This window comes from Nothoprocta perdicaria, unplaced genomic scaffold (genome assembly GCF_003342845.1).
Source record: "Nothoprocta perdicaria isolate Ctin4 unplaced genomic scaffold, notPer1 scaffold_154, whole genome shotgun sequence".
In the NCBI taxonomy this organism is placed as follows: domain Eukaryota; kingdom Metazoa; phylum Chordata; class Aves; order Tinamiformes; family Tinamidae; genus Nothoprocta; species Nothoprocta perdicaria.
Window position 1 is genome coordinate 1,061,941 of NW_020454694.1, and position 22,480 is coordinate 1,084,420.

Consider the following 22,480-nt stretch of genomic DNA (forward strand, 5'->3'; position numbering starts at 1 on the left):
TTCTCCTGTAACATTTTTATCATCTGCTGGCTTGAGCTGTCCTGAAAATGCATTTAAACTGGCCCACTGTCTAATAATTTAGCACTTGCCTTTATTGTCCTTATCATATGCCCAGAGAAATGTAAATGTTAATCTGTCAAAGGGAGAGATTTCCTCCTGACTAAAGGCTTAAAGTTTTCCTTGAAACCAGAGGCACCTCCGACACACAAGGTCTGGATTTGTAAAGAACTGATTTTTAAATAACAATATGCCAAAGATGCAATACTTAATCTTACTTGCAAGAGAAGGTAGGCAACAGAAAGACTTTCCCTTTGCTTGCATATCCATCAATTAGTTAAAAGCATTCATGATACTAAGTACATTTTAAATAATCCAAACAGATACCRTTTTATCTTTGCCATGGGATACTATTTCTCTATTTATCCAGGTAATAGAAACACGTGAACAAACAAAACAGTCAATAATTTTCATAAAAAATCTGACTGCCTCTAGACTAGTCCTCAAAACAAGGAAGCRCAGCCAATTCCAAGTGTTGGGCAGCCTCATTTCGTGCTCCTAGGATTTGACCTCCATTGTGAAAACTCCTGTGACTGCCATGGGGAACTCAAGAATAATTTTATCAGGACTCAAGCCCTATCAAAAATAATGGACGTGCAGTATTGCAAAGATGGAATTTATTTCACCTAATGTTAGCCAGATGGGAGCTAGGGCTCTAGTTGTAGGTAATCATTTGGCTTCTCTCTATAATCTATGGAGAGAGAGAGAGAGGAACCTCTGCAAGGTGATTCATCCCAACCTGAAGTACATTTCTGAGATCAGCGAGGTGTTTTATACTTTGAAAGGATCTATTTCTTTTCAATGATGACAGAGCAGATTAAGCACTAGCTCAGACTTGATGCAGCCAAAGCTAATTTTTATGTGGTTAAAATCAGGAAAAATAATTCAAAGTTAACTGTTTAATGAGATGTAGGTTGCTCAGGACTAAACGTACTTCAAATATCGGCCATYGACCTCCAAGTCATTTGGAAAAGGATTGTCTTTTAATTGAACCTCAGAATTTCTCAGCTTTATGAAAAAACAGGAAAGAAAAAAAAAAAAAACAACAAAAAAACTCCACAACTACTTTTTCCATGGGAAAGTTCAGCTTTTCTTCCTTTTTTTTTTTTCCTTTTTTTTTAATTGTTTCTGAGTTACTATTAAAATTAGACAGGGGTTTGAGAACAGTCTAAAGGCTGTTTAACATATGAACAGAATGAAACCTGTTTGACAAYCCCTGTCTAGCACATATATAGCCATGTAATGGAGATGATTTACTTAGATGACTTTAACTTGGTTGGTAATATCTTGATGTATTTCACTGGGAAGTGCATAACTTACACAGCTCTTAAAGGTAAGTTTAAAAAAAGGGATCTAGCAATGACTGCAGACTGAAGATTTATTAGAAAGATTCCCTAACCATTTCTTGGAAGCCAAATTTCCATTTTCTGTACAAACTTGGTGAGAAATTGCCTTCTTGACATGATGGTCATTTATCTCCCCTCACTCTGTTTTCTTTGAGGGCTCCTTTTGCATCATTTGTTGGGTAGTATAAAGCCGATTAAACATTTTTACATTTGTGCTTTTGCCCAAAGACCACAGTGATTTAGTGAATCAGGCATGCATCATTCATGTTTGCTCTCTCTTTTTACTGCATATGATTTTAAGAAGAAATAAAAGGCATGAGGGAGCCAAGGGCACAACTTGCCACAGTAAATGTTTTTTAGTGGGGGTCCTTTCCATTGACAGATCTGGTTATGAGAATTTGARCTTGACTCAGTAATACTTAACATATATATTTTTATCTATATTCTGGACTACAACCACTGTTGTAGTGCATTCGCTYATGAGATGCCCTTTCCAAAATTCAGGATGCAATATATTGTTGACTGAGGACTTCTATGTAAGCATATCTTTAATTACTCCTTCTTTTACGTAACAACTTTACAAAGGCTTTTGAACAGGCAAATTCTTGTGTATATTACTAATAATATTTCTAGCAGCCTAAGGTTCAATTTGAAAGTATTACAYTAATTGTTCAAAAAGGTGGTGAAAAAAATGCCTTGGTTTTGTCCTGTTCTCCCTCCCCATGTTGCATTAAGCTTCAATGACGAAATAGTTTGTGAATATTTAATTTCAATGATTTCCAAGCATATTTTAGACTTCACAGGATGAGAATATGATCAGGGTTCCCTTTGCCTTACTGAATCTGGTGAACTGAGCAGTTCAGTTTTTAAGTTTTCTGAAGAAAACTTAAATCTAAATCTTAGCTTCTTTAAGGAGTCAATAAATATTTAATTCTCACTCTCCAGGCAGGCTTATGGCAAAAAAATCTCTAGTGTGGCAAAGAAGGTAACATTCTTCTATAAGCCAGTTGAACACTATTCTCAATCAAAGGTGAGAGTCTTAAGATCTGTCTACACTCTGTGCTTATAGACACTTAAAATTTTTGCTTTAGCTAGAATAACCTTTGAGAATGTGCATAAACAACTTCTGTTTTTAATATTCTTATATCTGTTTCAGAGCAGTGTAGCTGGCTGTCTCTCACATGCATCCTTATCTACACAGATAAATAAAGAGCATAGGGAAATAACAATAAAGGTACACCCACATGGTAGGTGTGACAGACGGGATATTTCAGTCTGTCAGACTTGTGAAAGAGGTACTATTGAGTATAAATATAGACTATCCAAAAGAAAAACATATAGATTTTAAACGTGCAGTACTTGCATTGCAAGTGCTAATAATAACTGTGTGAGACTGTAAGTATAAACTCCACACATCACACACCAGTACCTGTATAGTTAAAATTCACAGGACCATAGATCCAGAGGCCACAATATGTGATTTAAACACCTAAAAATGGAAGTCACCACCCTACACTTTGGAGGGACCTGGGGAGGGGACAATCATCAATATGACAGATACAAGAAGAAACAGGCAGACCTTGCCATCCTATGGGCAGGCTTGTGATTTTTTTTCCCACTAACAAACCTCAGTTTTCTTGAGCATTTTAAAAGTTGACTATAGCCTTTTGTGAAGACCATATATTTCTAGTGGTGAGAGAGTAGCCTGTACCACCTAGCTCCCATTTTACCATCACTGACCAATATTTATACCCTTGTGAGAAGTCAGACTAATATTTATACCCTTGTGAGGAGTCAGTGGGTGGAGACTTGGTGACAGGAAACAGAAGTGGTAGAAGTTTAGGAAGCTGACCAAGAATGAGAGAATTGGAGATATCAGGATCAGGATCCACTGACATTAGTACCAGGTATCTATTCATCGGCATCCTAGACCAGGGCAGGTGACAAAGAGCTAAGGCTAATAAGAAGAACTGAGAAGGAAAGATGAGGGAAGGTGTAGAATGCCAAATAGTGCTGATTCCTCCTCAAAGCCATCGCACTACAGGAGTTTGATATCATCTTCTCTTCACTTTGAGTCTGTCTGTCTATCTGCGCTATCAAATAAGTCCTATCTCGGCTTAATGCACAGCCTACAACGAAGGGAGTGGATTAGGCCTCTGGAGATGATGACTAACAAGTTAAAATTAAACTTTCTTCAGTTGGGTTGCAATGACCTATTTATACAGTTTCTTTCTTGCTAGCTACTTTTTTTTTTTTTTTTTTTCTTTCTTTTAAACATCGCAAGATGTACCTGGCCTCTCTCATCTCTCTCTAAACTGTCTCCCTGATGTCCTGATCACTCTCTGATCTATTTCTCTTTCTCTTATCTGCTGGGTGGATGCTAATATGACATATCCAACCTCTAAAACAAACCATTTATTTTGAAACTTGGCTATGTCACAGTATTTGATGCGTCAAACATTAAAATGAATGTATATTTGGATATTGGGTATATCATGTCTTGATATTAAATTATCTCCTGAAAAAGGATTGATTTTTAAGCATATATGGCAGCATATATATATATTGCTTCCTTGAATCTCTAGTGCTAAGCTAAACATGAGGGAGACTAGGAAAGGTTCTCTATGAAGCACAAACAGAATACCTCAAGGGATATGAGTGTTTTCTTTATATTAATAAATTCTTTTTTGTGCTTAGGGAAAGAGATTCTGTCATTCTTTGCCATTATTATGTGACAATAATACATTAATCTTCTATGAGAAATACTTATCCTAGAGATAATATTTAATTAATGTGTAAAGAAGGAAGTTTAAGTGAAAAAGGTACTTTAAAAATCATATATATTTAATAACATTGGCATAGATATTTCAAAGTCCTTTTTTTCTTTTTGATATCTGGGCCATTTGCATACATACATACTCCACACTAACACTGTCAGTCTCTGAAGAAAAATGACAAACTGAGATATACTTTTAGAAAGATAGATTGAGTGTCCATTCATAGTTAGGACGGTGATTTTTTCTGCTTGAACTTTMCCTGCCACTATTCACAGATGCAGCACATGTGAAAAGAAACTGCATAATTCTTTGCAATATTTTGGATTCAAACCAGAAGCCAGACAATCCTTTCTCTTACAGACCAACTCCCATTTAAGGGCTCTGCATCTGCCTGGTTACACCACAGGGAAACACTGCATGAATATAACTCAATTGTTGGCTTACCATCAAATGAATCAATCAGATACTTCTGTAATTCTCTCCCACTTTTTATGAAGACTGCTCAGGGAAGACTTTTTTTTTTCTTTTTTAAATTCCTCACAAGATATTGCTAAAATATCCAGACTCTTATTCCTTTGAAATTTCAAACAAATACTGACACTGCTGCAAACAAGGGAGTCCTGGATTTCACTTCCTAACCTGTATTGGTAATGCTTTTATCTATCACACACACATGTCAAGATTGAAACACAACAAGTAAGCTCACTGGCCTTCATTAAGACTATGAAGACTTCTAGGAAATTCCAAACCTTCTCCCCARAACAGCAGTGCAAGTAGTCAAGGACATTGAGGATATTTATCATTGAATATTAACTCCACTTTCAATACAGTGAGTWCCCATTGGCTTTTCTTTCCATTTGCCCAAGCAGACCTTTATTTTTTTTTCCTGACATCAGTGCCAGTTATGGAAAGTCAAGGTCAAGTTCTGAGTAGGGAAAACAACATTTTATATATATAAAATAAATCTTAATAAAATGCAGTACTATGTAACATGAAGATCTATCTGGTTTCCAGTGAGTGATCAAACACATATGGAAAGACATCTCAAATAGATTTTCTCTCCCACTGGATGCACTATTTCCTCTATTTACCTATAGCCTTCCTACACTCTAAAATCCAGCACATTCCCTCATGAGAAGATCTGGTCGACCTAGTTTCATCTCCTAAAAATATTAAAACAAAAAGTTTTGTCTCTAGTAACAGTCTAGTCATATCCCTTAAATCATTACTGGATGATGGTAATATATGGTGATAAAGAGAGCAATATAAGAACCTCCACAGAGCAGAAAGATTTCAGTGACTGTAATGTGTGCTGCTGGTGATAAACACACAAATTTGCCATGCAGTTAATCACATCACAGTGCTGAACAGATTACAAGATGGGGAGATGTTTCTTGTAGTTACCAAGTAGTTTTCACACAAATGGTAGAAAAGCTGAACTAGTAGTTTGGTTTTCTCTTCCAAGTACGAAAAATGAAGAAGGCACTGACAAAACGACAGGCACATCCTGTATTTCTGACTTCAAAGTACATCTACTCCATATGCTATAGAAAACTACAAGGACCCCAAAGCTAGTGACTAACAAGCTAGATCCTGGGTCAACTTGCTGAGCAGTAGGATTGATTAGACCAGTGTAAGGCCACACTACCCATATTACATGGCTTCCACAACCTGTGCTAGCACCRTGCTGGCTGTGAAATACAAACACCCCAGCTCCTGGAGTTTGTTCGGAATGCTGTGTTACAGTGTGYGTGGCCGTGACTCCAGGCATTAGGAATCCTATTTCTGTCTGCAGGAAATTTGGGCTCCTACACGCGTAAGCTGCTTTTGAAAACAAGACCTCTAAAAATTTTACCTCAGAACTACAGAGCCTTAGTAGACCTTAGTGGTAACCTCCTCCAGGCAGGAGGTTATAAATCTGAAGTATGAAGCTTGGTGCTCAAAATAAAGATTTATCAATATATGCAAATTAAGACAGATGAAAAAAATCTTTGGAGGTCTTTCTGTAAATATGCAGATTGTTTAGAAACTGAGAGGGACTTCAATACGGAATCTTCCTTTGTAAACCTGGAGACTTAACTGAGTTCCTGTACGCATTCCCCAGTAATGAGAAGTTCCATGGTATTCTTAAATAACAGCCCTTCCCTTGCAGTTTCTACTTGTAGCAATATCTGCCTTTGCCTTGGGGATTTTTTGGTGGAAGTCTCCCCAAACAAAGGTTTGACTTCAATTCATCATGTGCTCTGAACTACTACTAATACTCATTTTCCAGAAGCTCTGGATCAGAGTGGTGGTGTTTCCAGTTAAAGCTAGCCTCTTTGTTCAAGCAGGCTGGGATTTGATCATACTGTGCTTCAAGAAGAGTATTTTTTACCCTATTTTTTTCCTTTCCTTTTCCCATGCCAAAGTTAAAATCCTTCCACTAAATACAATGGCACCACTGTTGTTTTGAACTCCTTTCTCTTATTATGGGCTAACTACATATTACTTTTACATGTTACAGGTGGTAACTGTTCTAAATTTCACAACCCTATTTTTAAAAATGTTGATATTGAAAATTTATCAATGATCACTGCCTGAAGTGGACAAAACAGAGGAGCAAGCTCTTTTTCTTGGTATAAATTAGCATCGGTCTCTGCTCCTGTCCATTTTAATGAAACTAGCAATTTACATGACCTGAGAATTTGGTCCATACGTTTTTACATTTATGCCACTTTGCTAAAATTGAGGTTGGATAAATACTACAGAAAAATAAAGACATAGTCAGCAAACTATGAATCAAAAGATAAATATTCCTTTAACAAATTCATATGGGAGGCAATTAAACAAACATCCTCTTCAATGTTTAAGCTGTGGGGAGAGGAAACAACTGGAGCATATCTTTCCTTACAATTGACCTTTCCTCATAACACGTGCCCCTTTTCTTCCGTGAAAACAGCAGAACTACATATATTTAGCTCAGTGTAAGTCTGAGGGGGAAATACAGAGAAAGAGTCTACTTAGCAGCAATTTAATATATTAAAWTGGAACTCTGTCAAAACAGACTCTCTTGGCAAATGGTTTCCCAAGGAAGGTCCTTAAATGCTAGTATTATTTGAGTGTTACAGTTCTGTGCTTTAAGAAGACCTGCTAGCCACCATTTTAACTTTTGCTACTTAGATTTTTGTGAGTACTGGTAGATGCTGTGGTTGCTAAAATATTAGTAGTTACTATATGTTACAGCTGGGCAGCCGAAATGGATGCAGATGTTAAGAGAAAAGCTAAAGGACATTCCACACTTGGACATGAACTCGATGTGTTCAGAATGAATGTAGAGGGTGTTACTTGTGTAAACTTGTCAATGTGTAAAGTTCCTGCAGGGTTAAAACAAACAGTAGGGTCTTGTTTTTAAATCCCATGTGAAGGCCCACCTTGCACTCCCTTTGATGGCTGATAATTTTATTGGTTAGTGTAAACAAAAACTAGGCCATCTACCAGTTTCTTTCTGTCTTCTTGGAGATGACTACTGATCTGACAATGCTAACTTTGCATAGCTCTGCACATCAATCTGTAGCTGTCAAGAGATTCTTGCATCTTGGGTTCAAGAACATTGAAGATTTTAAAAACAACATTGCATATACATATTCATTTGCTGTTCATGTCATACAGGGAGAACAATTGCAGAGTCGAACAAGGTAAAAAAAAGCAATGCATTAGTTCCTTTGGTCTTACGTACATGAAAAATATTAAAAATTTTCGATATTTTGAATTGAAAATATGATTGGTAGTGATTTAAATCTCTCTTATGATATTAATTTCAATATTAGAATCATATTTGGTTTATTTGAAACCTACTCAAAATGAGCTGCAAGTGAAACATCCAGTCAGTAGGTCTTACCAATTTAACTAAACTAATTTAAAACCCCCCCTCAAATTAATTCTCATTTGGAGATGAGATAACTGATGTAATATCATCAGTACAAAACTAAATTTTGTATCTTCTCCCACACTGTTTTGTAATTCAACTGTCCCTCTAAAGAAGGGAACCTGTCTCTGAGAATGGAGCAGTTCTAGCACCATCGTCAACACTGAATTCCCAGTTTGTGGCCTCAACCACTTTAAGTAAGACAAGACAATTCTGTTAAACTCAGAATAATAAACTCTAATTCTTGACTTCCCCCTCAAAAAAAAAAAAAAAAAAAAGCTACAGAACATTGTGAAAATAACAGTACCTACATGCACATATGTAATACTTGGCAAGGCAGAGATTCCCTTCTGAATGAGAGAGATTTGAGCACTTTCCAAGCCAGCCTGCAATGAGGACAACGCTATTCTTTTAAATCTTTTTTTTCTGTTTTATTGCACATGACATATTACATTGTACTGTACAGTGTGCTGTGATGAGAAATTCCCTGCTTATTTAATTGTGATCCTTCAACGAATTTGAAAGGGAGTGCTTTATTTCCATTTCTTTAATTTACTAGTTCTTTAGCTGATGATTTTATTAACCCTTGTATTTGAGAACTGATGCTTAACAAAAAAGGAGGAGGAAAAAAAGGCCCTTGGCAGTATTGTGAAGGCCTGCAACTGAATAATGCACTTTAATAATGAGGGATAGAGCTATGGCTTTTGCTGATGGCTGTGACCGGCTCTGTGACCTGATTATGTCGCAGAGTGTCAGCAGCTGAGACACTACAAAAGGGAGCGCATCCCATCAAATCTATCTCCATTGTAATCACTCTCACTGCTGAGAGGCTTGTTAGGAGCAGAGGATCCATCAGGCCTCATTAGCACCATTTACCATCAGGGAGCCCAAGGAGCAAATGTCTACCCTCTCATCAGAATAATGAGAACCAAAATACTCCCATTATCTAATTGGATCAACMGTGCCACTCTCTCCATTTAGTTTTCCCAGCTATTTCTGGATCACAACTCCCCCAAATTAGTTATTCTTGTTAATTGCTAGGGCGGAGGCGTGTCCATGGCAGGCCACGCACAGAAGGTTTTCACATCTAAAGAGCAAGGCACGAGCACAGCGCATGCCTGTGTTCCTTGGAAAGCACTCCTAGATTATACTGCTGCTATYCCTGTCAAGTCCACTATTAGTTAAAATAGGTACTGTATAGGACCACTGTAGACACTGTTTTCATATTAGACTACACAAAAATAACTTTTTATTTTTGTCTTTTAACCACCAGACAGTTGATAATGCCAACTCCTACCATGGCACTTTCTTACTCTTCATGATGAGAATAGTTGATCAGTTGGCTACTGAACTGGGATATATTTGCTTCTTTCTTAAGAAACTCACACTTTTCCATTAGAGAAATGGAACTTGCTGAAGGGCTCAGCTTCTATAATAAAAATGTATTTGATCCTGCTGAATCGGAAGACTTAAATGAATGTAAGTGGTGACAATTTAGCTCTACGTTTTAGTGAACTAGAAAATTGGCTTGCAGGTAGTATTTACAGAAACAGAAGCATCATTCATGTTTCCATATTCTTAGTAATTCATTTCCTTACAGTGATTAAGAACAGCTAAAAAAGCACCTATTATATACTTGCTATGCATAAAGATACTTAAGTCTCTTTGTATTTTCTTTTATAATTACAGAGCTGATAGAAATTTCTGATTATTACCTCTCTGACTGATCCCAGTGCATAAATGACACTTGCCATATACAAAGGCAGACTGAGACTGAGCAGGTGGGCAACTTCACTTTGAAATTAGTGGGCATCTCCTTAGGTAGAATCTAGCAATTCTCTTACCTGTGCCTTTAAATTTAAGATATAAAAGTTCAGTCCTGCAAATGCTTCCTGGAAAGTGCTGAGGGCAAACAGAATGTAAGCAGTGTTACATGGGCCAATAGCTCTTCATAATATGCCTGGGAAAATGAAAAATTGATTTAGAGTCCTCTACCTGCACTATATCAAATTAATCAGGTGATCTAGACATATTATTCCAACGGATTAGATCTCTTTGCTAGGGTGGTCTTGGGGAGCTTTGCTATTATGGTTCTTATTGCCATTCAAAGGAAAATAAAAATCACACCATCCTTGTGAATACAATAATAACAGCCATTTATATAGCATATTTGTTAATACAAACAAGTTTATTATTGTGACTACCAGAATTCCTGAGGCTACGCCATTCACGCCATGTCATTTAAAAGATCATTTCCCTAAAATTGCTGTAGGATCTTGGATTTGACCTACAGCTTCATGTCTCTAGGGATTACTGGTCACCATATATTTAGCCAGGCAGATGGACATTTACAAGCCCTGACTTCTTCCCAAGCCGCAGCCTGTAATTACCAAGATTGCACATACAAACAATCTGGTAAATCAACCAGCCTTACATTTGCAGGAGGGAGTTTTGAGTGTCAAACTTGCGATTCTTTGAAGGGGGCAATTTTCAAAGGCAAAATTTTTAACATATTAGGGAAATTCAGCTCCTTAACAAGCCCATGTTGCTCACTGAGAAATGAAGGCATCCAGAATTACTGTTTACTTACAGTCTCAGTTTTGAGGACACATCCTTGACTTCTTGTTTYGTCACAACAATTTCATTAATTTACAACAAATGTAGTTTGCTTTGGGGAATGTAGTTTAATTTGAACGCATAATCCTGTTTTGTAGGCAGATAGGTGCTCGAAACAATACATGCTGAATATTATAAGGGGAGGTGTTACATTACACTCTTCTTATCAATATTTATCTATAGTGTGGTGAGATCTGCAGTACTCCTTATGTACCAAGGAATGTTTGTAAAAACGATTAATAAAAGAGACAGCCCATATTCAAAAGAGCTAAGCAGACAGATGGATTTTGTAATTTTATCCAACAATAGGGGATATTCTTCCTTTCTCCTCCCTTTCACTGTGACCTGTGGAATTATTGGATTTTATATTATGTGAAGAATAAACAGCCTGGCTCAATCTATAGTTCCATTCAGCGAGATATTCACAGTAGCAGATGTTTCAACATTCAATGTATGTCCACACTTGGCTTATGTTTTCCTGTGGAGAACGTGTAAAGGGAAAACTCCTTGAAAAACTGGCCTAGCTTTATTTCTTCAGCTCTTACAATGAACATCTTTGGTGCCAAGTGAAGGCAATTGTGAACCATTCCTGGAGCACAGACATAAACAAGCAGGCTTCTAGGTGGAGCTGATCTGACTATGAGTTATAGGTATTATAACCAACTTTTCTTCCAAACCAATACCCCATCCCTCCAGAAATCTTAATAGGCTTTTGAGAGCCTCCATTTAAAGCTGGCTGCATAAAATGATCCTTTGATGAAAAGGGATTGAAACAAGGGTTAAAGTAGACATTGAAAGGTTATTGTAGAGGGCACATTGTTCATACAATCCTCCTTTAATATGTGTGGTGTGCACCTGCGATAAGATGATTCATTAGATAAGGCCTCACTTTGACAAGCTCCATCGTTCAACCCTCGGGGTAGTGATGGAACAATTCTGCACCCATCCAGTAAATATAACAAGGTCAGCATTTTTTTTCCCTGGGACTTGGATGGGGATAGTGAAACTCAGGATGCATCTTTGTTTATGTGTTATGTTAAAAATAAATAAATACATAAAAAGGCATCTAAAGTGATGCCTTTTATCTTATTAATGGGCCAAAATTGAAAAAACAGACCTGGTTCCAATAAAATAACCTAGCAATAGAATTTTATCAAGAGAGAAAAAAAAAAATGAACTTTTTTTTTTAATTACAATGCATATTAAGAGTAGAGACTAAACTTGAGATTCACATACAACCCAAGCTACATAATTTTGACAAATGCTTGACAGGACCTAATACTCATGTAAGTGCTGCAGCTTTACTGTACACCTAAATCTGTAGGATTTTTAATAATGCCTTATAAAATACTTAATGACCAGTTTCAGTCTTAAGTTATAGTAACAGATTTGTTACAGTGACTTAATATGAAACAAGCAATCATATTAATTTTATTCCCATCCTATTGGAAYAAAGAATGAAATTGGCCACAGTTCTGAAAGGTACTTAAGTACCTTGCATTAATGGAATTATTTAACATATATAAATCCAGATGCACATCCTTCTACATCTTATTTAAAACCAAATAGCTTATTTGTAATAAACAGATTCCCAAATGTAGATAATGCACAATTTCTGTTTTATACTTACCATGAACCCTCTTCAAATTTCCATCTGGAATTTTTGTTTTAAAAGGCAAAAGTTTCTCCCAAGTTTGCATTACAGCCTGTCAGATTCATTACAAATTACTGAATGCTGTTAATCAGCAAACGAGTAGGCTGCACAATTAAATCCATCAAGAACAGATACTTCATTGCAACTTCTTTGCTCCCTTAACAATTATTATACCTTTTTACAAATGCCTCACAGTGAGGTAATAAAGAAATGCTATAGTTTACAGAAAAAAAAAAAAAGGAAAACAGGGAAAGTATAGCCTCAACAGTACAACAGCACATTAATATAGTTCTTTGACATTAGACCATTACCCATGGAAGAAGTGCAAGAGTGTCTGTACATATTTAAAATCATCATATTATCTCATTATTGTGATGTCTTCAAAAGGTTGGATTAAAAACAAACAACAAACCCAGACCCTTTCTTGCTTGACAGCACTTTGTAGCACCCTCCTAACTTCTTCCCACTTCTCAGACTTCCCATTTCTTACCTTGTCTGCTGAATCAATATTTATTTATCTCCCATACGTGCACTTCCAAATCGCTGTCAGACAAGCGGAACTCATTTTTGTCCCAAGATCAGCCTGCCATCAAAATTCAGCATTTTGCCCATCTTGGACTCACCTGTCCTTGTGCATTAGTGACGAGCTGACCTGTGACCCCCTGAAGGCTGGAGAGCGCGTTGCCAAAGGCCTGCGAGCTGGCTATGGAGCCCATGGCTGCTGCTGCTGCGGCCGCTGCTGCTTGGCTTGCTAGGGGATTATTAACGAGCTGAGGAAAAAATGGAAAAGAAAGAAAAGATCATGGGAAAGCCACTGATAAATGCAGGCACGTGCAGTGCTAGCCATGAGAGATAAAGGCATCTGTGCTAACAAGGAGGAAAACTCTAGCTCCAAGAGCTCAAGTAATTTTGAGAGGCTCTTATTTCTGAGGCATCGGTCTCTTTGACAATGAATAGATTAAAAAAAAAAAAAAAACCTAGAGGAAAATCCACAAAAATGCTGAAGAACAAAACTCACTTTTTCCCCCTTGTGTTCTTTGATTTAGGGGGCGAGGGGAGTTGTGCCTGTCATGTTTCTTTAGGTGTAACTGCCTAAAGCCACGGCTGTAGCAGCTTAATCCTGCTCCTAACAGAATTCAGTGAAAGAGTCGCATGTGATTTGAGCGGGACTAGGGATGCCCTTCAGAACAGAGACTATTTAGCTAATGACCTCAGAAATGAGAAAAACCTGCAGCTCCTTCCAATTTGTGTTGTCAAAGAACTGGTCTCAACACCTAGATGAACCACAGCTGGGAACTCAACCCATGACTAACTTCAGTGGAAATCAACTGAAGATTCAAACTTTCCATCTGTAAAACACGAGAAAAAGGTCCTACAAAACTTGCTGTTTCTTATCTCTAAAGGAATAATTTCTTGACTCATATAGAATTTTCAGGAAGGGAGTCTGAACATGTGTTTTAGAGTGTTTTTAGCTATGTACTCCATATTCAGCACTGAGCCCACATGTGGCTTTCACCTTAGGAGCCTATCTGAATCCCACAGAGGAGCATTCGTATCAGCACTTGAGTTTAAAAACATGTAAAATGTCTTGGGAGATGTTCACAGGATTATTTGGAAGCTCAAATGTCCTCATTCTTTTCTCTGAGTGAAGAAACTTTGAACCATGTGCACAGAAATGACAATAGGGAAAAAAGCCAGGAAGTGTCATCAACACAGCTGCCTTGGTAACAGCCACAGAAACTGAGTTCAGCCGAGTGACAACAGAGTTTATTATGGGTTGGCCCCCTAAGAACCACTGCACATAGCAGCGCTTACAAAATGCATAGTGGTGTTGGCAAAAGTTGGGCAGAAAAAAGAGGTTTTGCAGCAGCAAAAAATACTTTTTCCTACATTCATGTAAAAATGCTTAAGATAATTCCAAAAATATTGCAGCTGAAATTAAAAGAAATTTAAATCCGGATATGATAAGTGGATTTTTCAATCCTGTGGAAACGGAGAGTCACAGACACCGGTAAGGGATATGCTCCACAGACAGGTTCCACTTCAAAATAGGTTATAAAATATTAATCAGTGATTAGTAGATGTTTTAAGCATGTTACAGATATGAGTAGTGTGTATGTTATAGATGTTTAGAAGCCCATCAGTAGAAGATGTCAGATATGGTTATAATCTATGCTTATAAGAAACCTACTTGTCTGTTGCACATTACGAAATCCACAACAATTGATTGGTCATACATTAAAACATCTATTAATCATTTATTAGCCCTTCATGAAGTATTTATAAATGGAACCTTGATATAAAGTGTTGCCTAAAGGGGTGCCTTGGGCATATCCAATCCCTCTAGAAATTGTAAAGTAAATAACTAAATAAAGATTAGTAGCAACGCTGAGCAGGAAAGATGACATTGTTGGAGGAAATATTTTGACTGGGAAAAAATTGTTACAGGAATTTCCAAAACCAATCTGTTACAYCTCATGGCAAGAAAACCAAGCAGGTATAGAACATGAAAGGGAAAACTGCCATGATTGCTGGGTCAGTCTTTACTGACTATTACTTTATCTAAGTGTAGAGATATGCATGATGAATAAGGTGAAGATCTGTCCCTGTCTGTACAACATTGCACAATTCTCCCAACTGCACAACCAAGTGTCAGCACCAAATGTAGGTGCATCTGCTGCTCAGTGAATTCAGGAGTTTTGTCTGAGCACAGCAGTACAATGTTAAATAAATTTGGATAAATTCATCATTCCTCTGTTGGAAACAGTGGAACACAAGTAATTTCTTTACTGTTTGGATGAGAAGCTGGTAAACTCTGCCCCTCACTGCACCACCTTCATGGGCAGCACTGGGACTTCTGTCATCACTTTATAGCTGTAAAARCAGAGAGAAGACAGAGGCTGAAGTGAAAGTATATGGTTTTTAGAAAAGATCTTCGACCATATTGGAGGTGTTATTAGGCACACACAAATTACCGAATCGATTATGTAGCATCTAATTGTATGTATAAAGAATAATGTTTGCACAGCTACCTGACATCAGCTACCAAAATAAACTAGCTGCCATAGCTTATGGCCTCAGTTGCATGTAGGAACACCCATTTGGGGAAAATAAGTAAGCTTGTGACTCCGCAAACTACTAAGGGTTAAACCCTTCTGAAAATCAGACTAGCATCTCCTAGAATCTTTGTTGTTCTTCTTGCTTCAGTTTTCAGAAACTCTACATTTTCAAACACAACAATAAAATCTAATTAAAACAAACCCTGGAGACACTCAGGATTGCTTTTAGTTGTATCACAGAGATAAGCTACTTATTAAAAATTATGGTCGAGCCTATGATATGCATAGGCAACCTGTGTAGTACCATGTTACAGGAGAAATCATTCTGAATGGCCCAACATACAGAGGAAGAGACTACCAAAAGCATAAAAACACCTGCCTGTCTGCCCATAAGTCTGACTAAAAGAGAGAAGACACATCACATCGTTCTCTGAATGCTGTGGGAAGCTGTTGTGAGCTGTTGACTACAAATTACATTCTGCTAAATTAAGCCCTTTTATATCAAGATGCAAACTGGGAATGGAAAAACACATTTTGATTATATCTGGACCACGACATGACTTCTGATACATTATATCTTGCTGTTATTTTAAAAATAGTGGCTTCGACCTGAGAGATTAACGCCATTTCTTAGCATACGTTGGACATCAGAGAACACTTATTAGAAATATTAGAACTATATTGTGAAAGATCCTGCAAAGGCTCCTCCCTCTTTTGTTCCTGTATTTAAATAATTATTTTATTTGGAAGGCTGAGACCTTTGGAGCTGTCAGTTCTACTGCCCAAATTTCTGCTCCCGGTCAAAACACCAACCACAGCAGCAGGTAATAGCGATCTTAGTTTAAAGTGACAGGTCTACCCTCTCAAACATGCCTCTGTTAATGATGCAGTTATTTGGAGGAGCAAAATTTTTAAGGAAGAATCTTCTAACTGAGTAGTTTCAGTAAATTCTTCTGGCTTCCTACAGCTAAACTTTTACAGGAAAAGCATATGAATCTGGCTGGGCTCTAACGCAGGAGCCAATGCACTGAAGGAAGCAGAATTCCCACAATTAAAAAGATCCTGTAGAACAAAGAGGATGAAAGAGGCACTACTTTTGAAATGCTATCAAAGTAAAGACTTTTAGGCTTAGGAAATAGTCCTAAAAGCCTAATTCAAGGAAAAGGATGGTGGAATCAGTGTTGCAAGAAGCTCTCTTGAAAGACACAAATACTTTTTCTTGGGGCGGAATATTTTCTTCCTTCTTCCTCCAAAGCCTTAGTATCTAAGCTTAGTCAAAACTTAGTATCTAAGTGAGCTTAATGTGAGAAACTCAGCAAGCATTCACATCTGTGTTGAATGCAGCATCTGATTTGAGAGCATACGTAACAGTTTTACTTTTCTCTTCAGAGTTCTTATCATACCGAACTTTGCTTTCTYTAGCCTGGCAATCAAAGAATCAGTTTTATTCATTGCACTATCACTCTTAGACTTTTTAAAACAGACTATTTGAATGATGAAGTGAAAGGCCAAGATATTTCAGGATGCCAGRCCAACATATAAAAAGTTGGGCCTGCCTTAATGTAACCTGAAAGATAAGGTCGTTTTATGTAATGCCAGTATAGGAAGAAACTTAGATGTTGTATGTTTTTTCAGAGAATTTGTAGAAAAAGCTAGGGAATGAAGAACGAAGCTATATTTTATGAATGTTGTGATGGAGAAGGAAGTGACATACTATGGAGAAGCGGTAACTTCTTTTCATTTCTTTTTCAAATTTTTTTTCTATTTTTTCAGGATGTTTTTTAAGATTCTCATATTTCTGGATATTTCCTAGAGATAAAATCAGTGTAGAAAAGCCAGTTGCTTGATTAATCACTGACAGGTTCTCAGTCTTTTATCTTCCCAGACAATCATTTTTGTAGGAAGCTACCCACAAAATCCAGCTACTGAGCAGGCTTTCCTAAATAAATCTTTTTCAAGGGAAAATAGTAAAACTCTTCGATTTAAATAACCCTAAAAGTTTAGAAAAATTCAGCAACGCCTCTCAATCAGAAACACATGACACTTTTTTTTTTTACCTATTCAGACTGTGGAGAAAATGACTATAGAAAAGAAATTTCACTAGAACATTCATTAGAACAACATGAGAATGTTTCATTAGAACATTCTCAATCCTTAATTGAGAATCTACATGAATTTTACTTGTGTTTAGATTATGAACAGAATGAGCAATTTTATTTCCATTTGTTTCACAGCAGATCAGATTAAAAAATACATTCTAGGTAGCAGTAATTTGAATTGAAGAAAAAAAGAGTCTGTTTTAATCAGGGCACAGAGTTCTGAGGATAGTCTGGTGCCGTATTCAGCTTTACCATCCACATCCAGTAACAACAAACTATACACAACAAAAACAGTATAAAAATATCTTCAGTTCCTTGAAGACACAGGACCAGAGCATCCCAACCTGGATACCCACACATTGGCTTCTGAACATAAATGAGGCAGAGGTACAGTTTCCTTGGAAGCCCATGTTGGCTCTGCTTGGAAAAATTCATTACATGGAATTGATGCCTATTTTCCTAATTATCTTCAATCTGCATGTATATCTTGTACCAAATGATAGCTCTCTGGACCTACATGAAATCTCAAAATCCTTGAAGGAATTTAAAAAAGCACACTGGAAAGACTTTTCCACTTACCCTTGGTAAAGCACCTAGATACCACAGGGAAGAGCTCCAAATAAATGTTTATAATAATCAATAAAAGGAGGACTACCTAGCATTTATACAGAATTCTACAGTCAAAATTTTCAACTGTGGGTGCCAGAGCTCTGGCTGTTTAATTTACCCTTAGGATCTTAAGCAAAAAATAGCTCAAGTTTTCAAGCAAGCTGTGAAAAGGCAGTGCCCAAAAAGACCAAGAGAGTAAATCAATGATAATAAAACATATAACAAAGCAAATTAATTACATAGAAAAAAAAAATACTGCAATCAAACACTTTGGGAACCCTTTGTGTTTGAGATTTCAGCAAAAGGTTTGTCTTTGTATATTGCCCCTCCCCTCAAATTTTTTTTTTTGGCTCATCTAATTGGATAATTACAACATTTAACTCTTATAAATGAACAGTAGGGCAGGATGTCTAATAAAATGGCTGTCACACTGCCTAATCACGCATAGCTTTGAAAATACACCCCAGAAGGCAAATCCCAAATTCTGAAAAAAATATCTGTCAACAATTGTTATTTGTGCCATGCCTGGATATGGTCAACCTATACAACCTAGTTACAGTATATTCAGACCCATCCAATAACACGTAGACATTTCAGAAGTGCAAAGAACTGTATTTGCAAGTGGTTGTACATGGTAAGAGCTCTAAACAGGCAAATTAGACAGGCATTTTAGCATATGCACATATGTCAGATATTGATGTGCCGAATGCAGTGTGGGGATGAGGATATTGGAGTATCTGAAAGCACTGACTTGCCAGGGACACTTAAAATATCTGGTTCTCACAGATACTTAATCTGCTCATTATATACATTTATTGTGGCTGCGATAGTTGCTGTCTAAATCTATGCTGAATTTTCTATCAGGAATAAGTACTGATAGCGGTATCACTGATGCGACATGACTTGATTCAATGCAAAGCGACAAGACCCGAGGTGATGGGAAGCACACAGCTCTCTTCTACGCCCTGATATGACATGGAGAAAGGAGGATGCACAGGATTTCTCACAGTGTCTTCATAAACAAGGTGCTGCTGGTCAAATTGGAACCTGTCTAAAAAAACTACGATTACAATTTATGTGAGCAAAAGAGCAGCAAAAGAGCCATATTATAATATAACCACRGCAAAGCAAATAAACAACAAATATCATTCCCAGATCTCCAAGACCAAACTATTAGAGACGTAAATAACAATGAAGACATTGGGACACAGACAAGGAGTGAGTGGAAACCACCCTACCCATTTTCATTTCTGCTCCATTAGTGAAGGAGAGGAAAGASAGGAAAAGAAACTAGGTGAAATGAATCCTGTTTGGGTCTAATCCTGCCAGAGTTAAATGGAAGTTGTCAGCACATCTCAGGTTGAGCCTTATATGCTGACCAAACAGAAGAGGAGAGAAGAGAGGGGCAATTTATAGGCACAGGTATATGTACAGACAGGCAACCAAGAGGATACTAGGAAATAATGTAATATGCAGCTGATTGCCTCCTTTAAAAGCTCATGAGTACCTGTAGATGACCCACTGACTGCCCACAGACTCTAGTTCCTTAGGTTGTTGGATGTCCACATTTATCACATTTATTTACAAGTACAAAATATTCCAGATCGGTATCTCTTGYCCCAAACTGTTCCAAACCCTTCTGAATTAAGTAGAGCCATTTTGGTTTAGTCTGTTTAGCTGTCTGATCCTTTAGGTTTACATGCTCTTTAAAACATCTATGACTATGCTTTTATGGGTGGTGTGAACATGCCATAAATATAAGGAACCTGTCTCATCTGACTTGAATTTTACATCCGTACCAATCTTATAGGTTCTGAAAAAAAAACTTAATTCTCTAATTTTATAAAGTAGCTCCCATATGTGCTACAAATGAAGCAAAGATGCTCCTAGATGCTCCAGAAGGGGCTGGGCTGAAACTCGTCTCATTTCAGGTTGATTAGTTCCTTGGTTCCTGTGTTTGTCTATTTTAGAATGATTTATCTAGCTTCTGAAAGATGCTTTCCCCACAAGAAAAATGGTTACTTCAGGGCTCCCTTGCTGCTAAAAAAATGAACTCTTATCAAAAGGAAATTGCCATCTGTCTCCTCGGATAAGAGCTCAGCGCTTGGGCCTCCGTGATCTAGCAGCTGGAGGAAGGGTGTCAACTGGGAGACACAACAAATTAATCYCCTTAATCTAAAACATTTATTTGTCTTCCCTTTGAATGTGTGAATGCCATGCACACATGTAATTGTGACCATTAACATACAGAAAGGATAACGAACCACTAAATGTTACAGATGCCATATGTGGTCTTACCTTGAAAACACGACACTTCATATCTGGGTATTTCAGTAAACCTTTCTGAAATAATCTCACTTTACAAGGTATGCAATCTTAGTATATGCGCCTGGAACTGTTTCTCTGAATATTCATTGAAAAAAAACAACAGACTTTTAGGTCCAGGTGTTCTCTTTCCTTTCCTCTGGAAAAATAAATGGTATTTAGTGCATTTTTTGCATTAAATTTMCATTTCTGACTGCAAACACATTTAAGGCTTTCTTTAAAATTCTAAGCCAGCTGCTCTGACAGAATCCTCATTTTTGAAACTGGAAATGGTTCTGGATTCTTCCATTTATTTGTAAGGTTATTACATAAAATGTCTGCTTCCACATAAGCTAGCAGCAAATCTCTTGTTGACTTCACCATGAATGAGATCAAACCTGAAGCTAAAATTATGGTGAATATTTTTCTTTTACCTTCTTTCAGCTCCAAACTTTGGCTRCTGGATTCACCAGCTTTCACTAGGATTTTTGCAAACCCAAGAGGACACTCAAGACCATTACAGATGGCTTCTGAGTGCAGTAGAAAGACTGCAGCCAAAGACAGAGGTCACACCAAAATCCAGATCTGGTTCTGAATGCAGGTGTCAAGAACATAAGAAYTGAATTGGGTGTAGTTATATTTGTTTGGAAGGAACACTCCAACTGGTGTGTTTTAAAAGTTCTCATTTTCTAGTTTTGCATGGAAAACACATAAGATGTACATCAGCTGAGACTGAGTTTTCCTTAGACATTTGAGGTTAGCGGAAAATCTCAAGCGAGATTTGGAAAGTGGGAACAAACAGAGCTCAAGGGAGAGCTTCATTCACAAGCCCAGAAATCAAAATCACAATTTTAATAATGTTCAYATAAGGGTGAGTGATTACCACTAACAACGATCAAGCCAAGCCAAAGCCTTTGTGTGGGGAGGGCAGGTAGAGGAGACTGCAGGGGGTCCCTAAGCGCGACCCCATCCACATTTGCCTCGCTGCATGGCTTGACTGCAGCCCCGATGCTGGAGTGATGGATCGGGAATGTGACTTTGCTCGGCTCTCAGCGGTCCATGTATCAGCGAGGGGGTCACTGCTGCTGCTCCTCTGCTAAGGAGACAAGAGTGATGAGCACTTGGGAGCCTGTGTCCCCCCTCTATAGAGGGGCTGCCTCGTAGCACCAGCACTGCACGAGCATATTGCAGCTCAGGTGGCAACAACCTCCTGCCACATGCACTTCCAGAAGCTTTGGTTTGGCTCTAAGCATAGGAGAAGCCACTACCTGACACAGGGTGGGTTACAAYACTTTAAAGCCACTCTTTCTACAAACATACACACATTATGTYCACCTTTCTACCTGAAGTCCTGCTCTACATAAAGCTACATATAACACTGTAACGACCATATGTCCAACATGCCAAAAGCGATGCCTCCACGTAACTCCCACCACAGAAGAAAGGCAGAAGTGTTAACACTGTAATGCAGACACACATGAGAAACTTCCACAGAAATTTCTTTCCTCCCAGGCACTTCCATCTGATTTGGTGTCTGCAAGAAACCTGCTCCCAGAATAAGCCATAAGTCCTGGCATGGGAATGGTGCTGCCGGAGCTCGCAGGCTGCAGGATGCTGGGCCAGCTGCAGTGCAATTCCTGCTGGAAGTCTGTTAATGCTCTTGCAAGAGATGTAGAGAAAACATTTACCAGTATTTCTAGTGTTTTTGGTTCCCCTGGAAGGGTAATTTTTGCCCCCAGCTTTCCTTCAACTCCTCTGTGCATTCAGGAGAGTTTTCCCTTTTTTTTTTTTTTTTTTTTTTTTGGGCATGCTCCACCCTCCTTCTGCTTTTCCTATTTGATTCCCTTTCTCTGATCTCTTATCTCCAGTCTCAGCTACGTTGTTCCAGTCCTTCAGGATGTGATCACAATAGGTTTTCCATGTGGGAGCTCACAGCGAGCTGCAACACCAGCACTACATCTCCTGCATCTGTAATGCTGCCGTCTTAATTCCCAATCAATTCCAAAGCTGTATTTGAAACTCACATATTTCACCTCTGCACAACCAAAATAACAT

At 37.9% G+C, this 22,480-nt stretch overlaps 1 protein-coding gene across 1 annotated transcript in view; it reads right to left on the reverse strand.

Annotated features, from left to right (window-relative positions):
* POU6F2 (POU class 6 homeobox 2) overlaps positions 1-22,480 on the reverse strand; it is a 176,871-nt gene that overhangs the window by 43,114 nt on the left and 111,277 nt on the right. Inside the window, exon 5 of the mRNA XM_026034997.1 lies at positions 12,978-13,124. Within this exon, the coding sequence (XP_025890782.1) occupies positions 12,978-13,124 (147 nt within the window). The remainder of the gene's footprint in view (positions 1-12,977; positions 13,125-22,480) is intronic.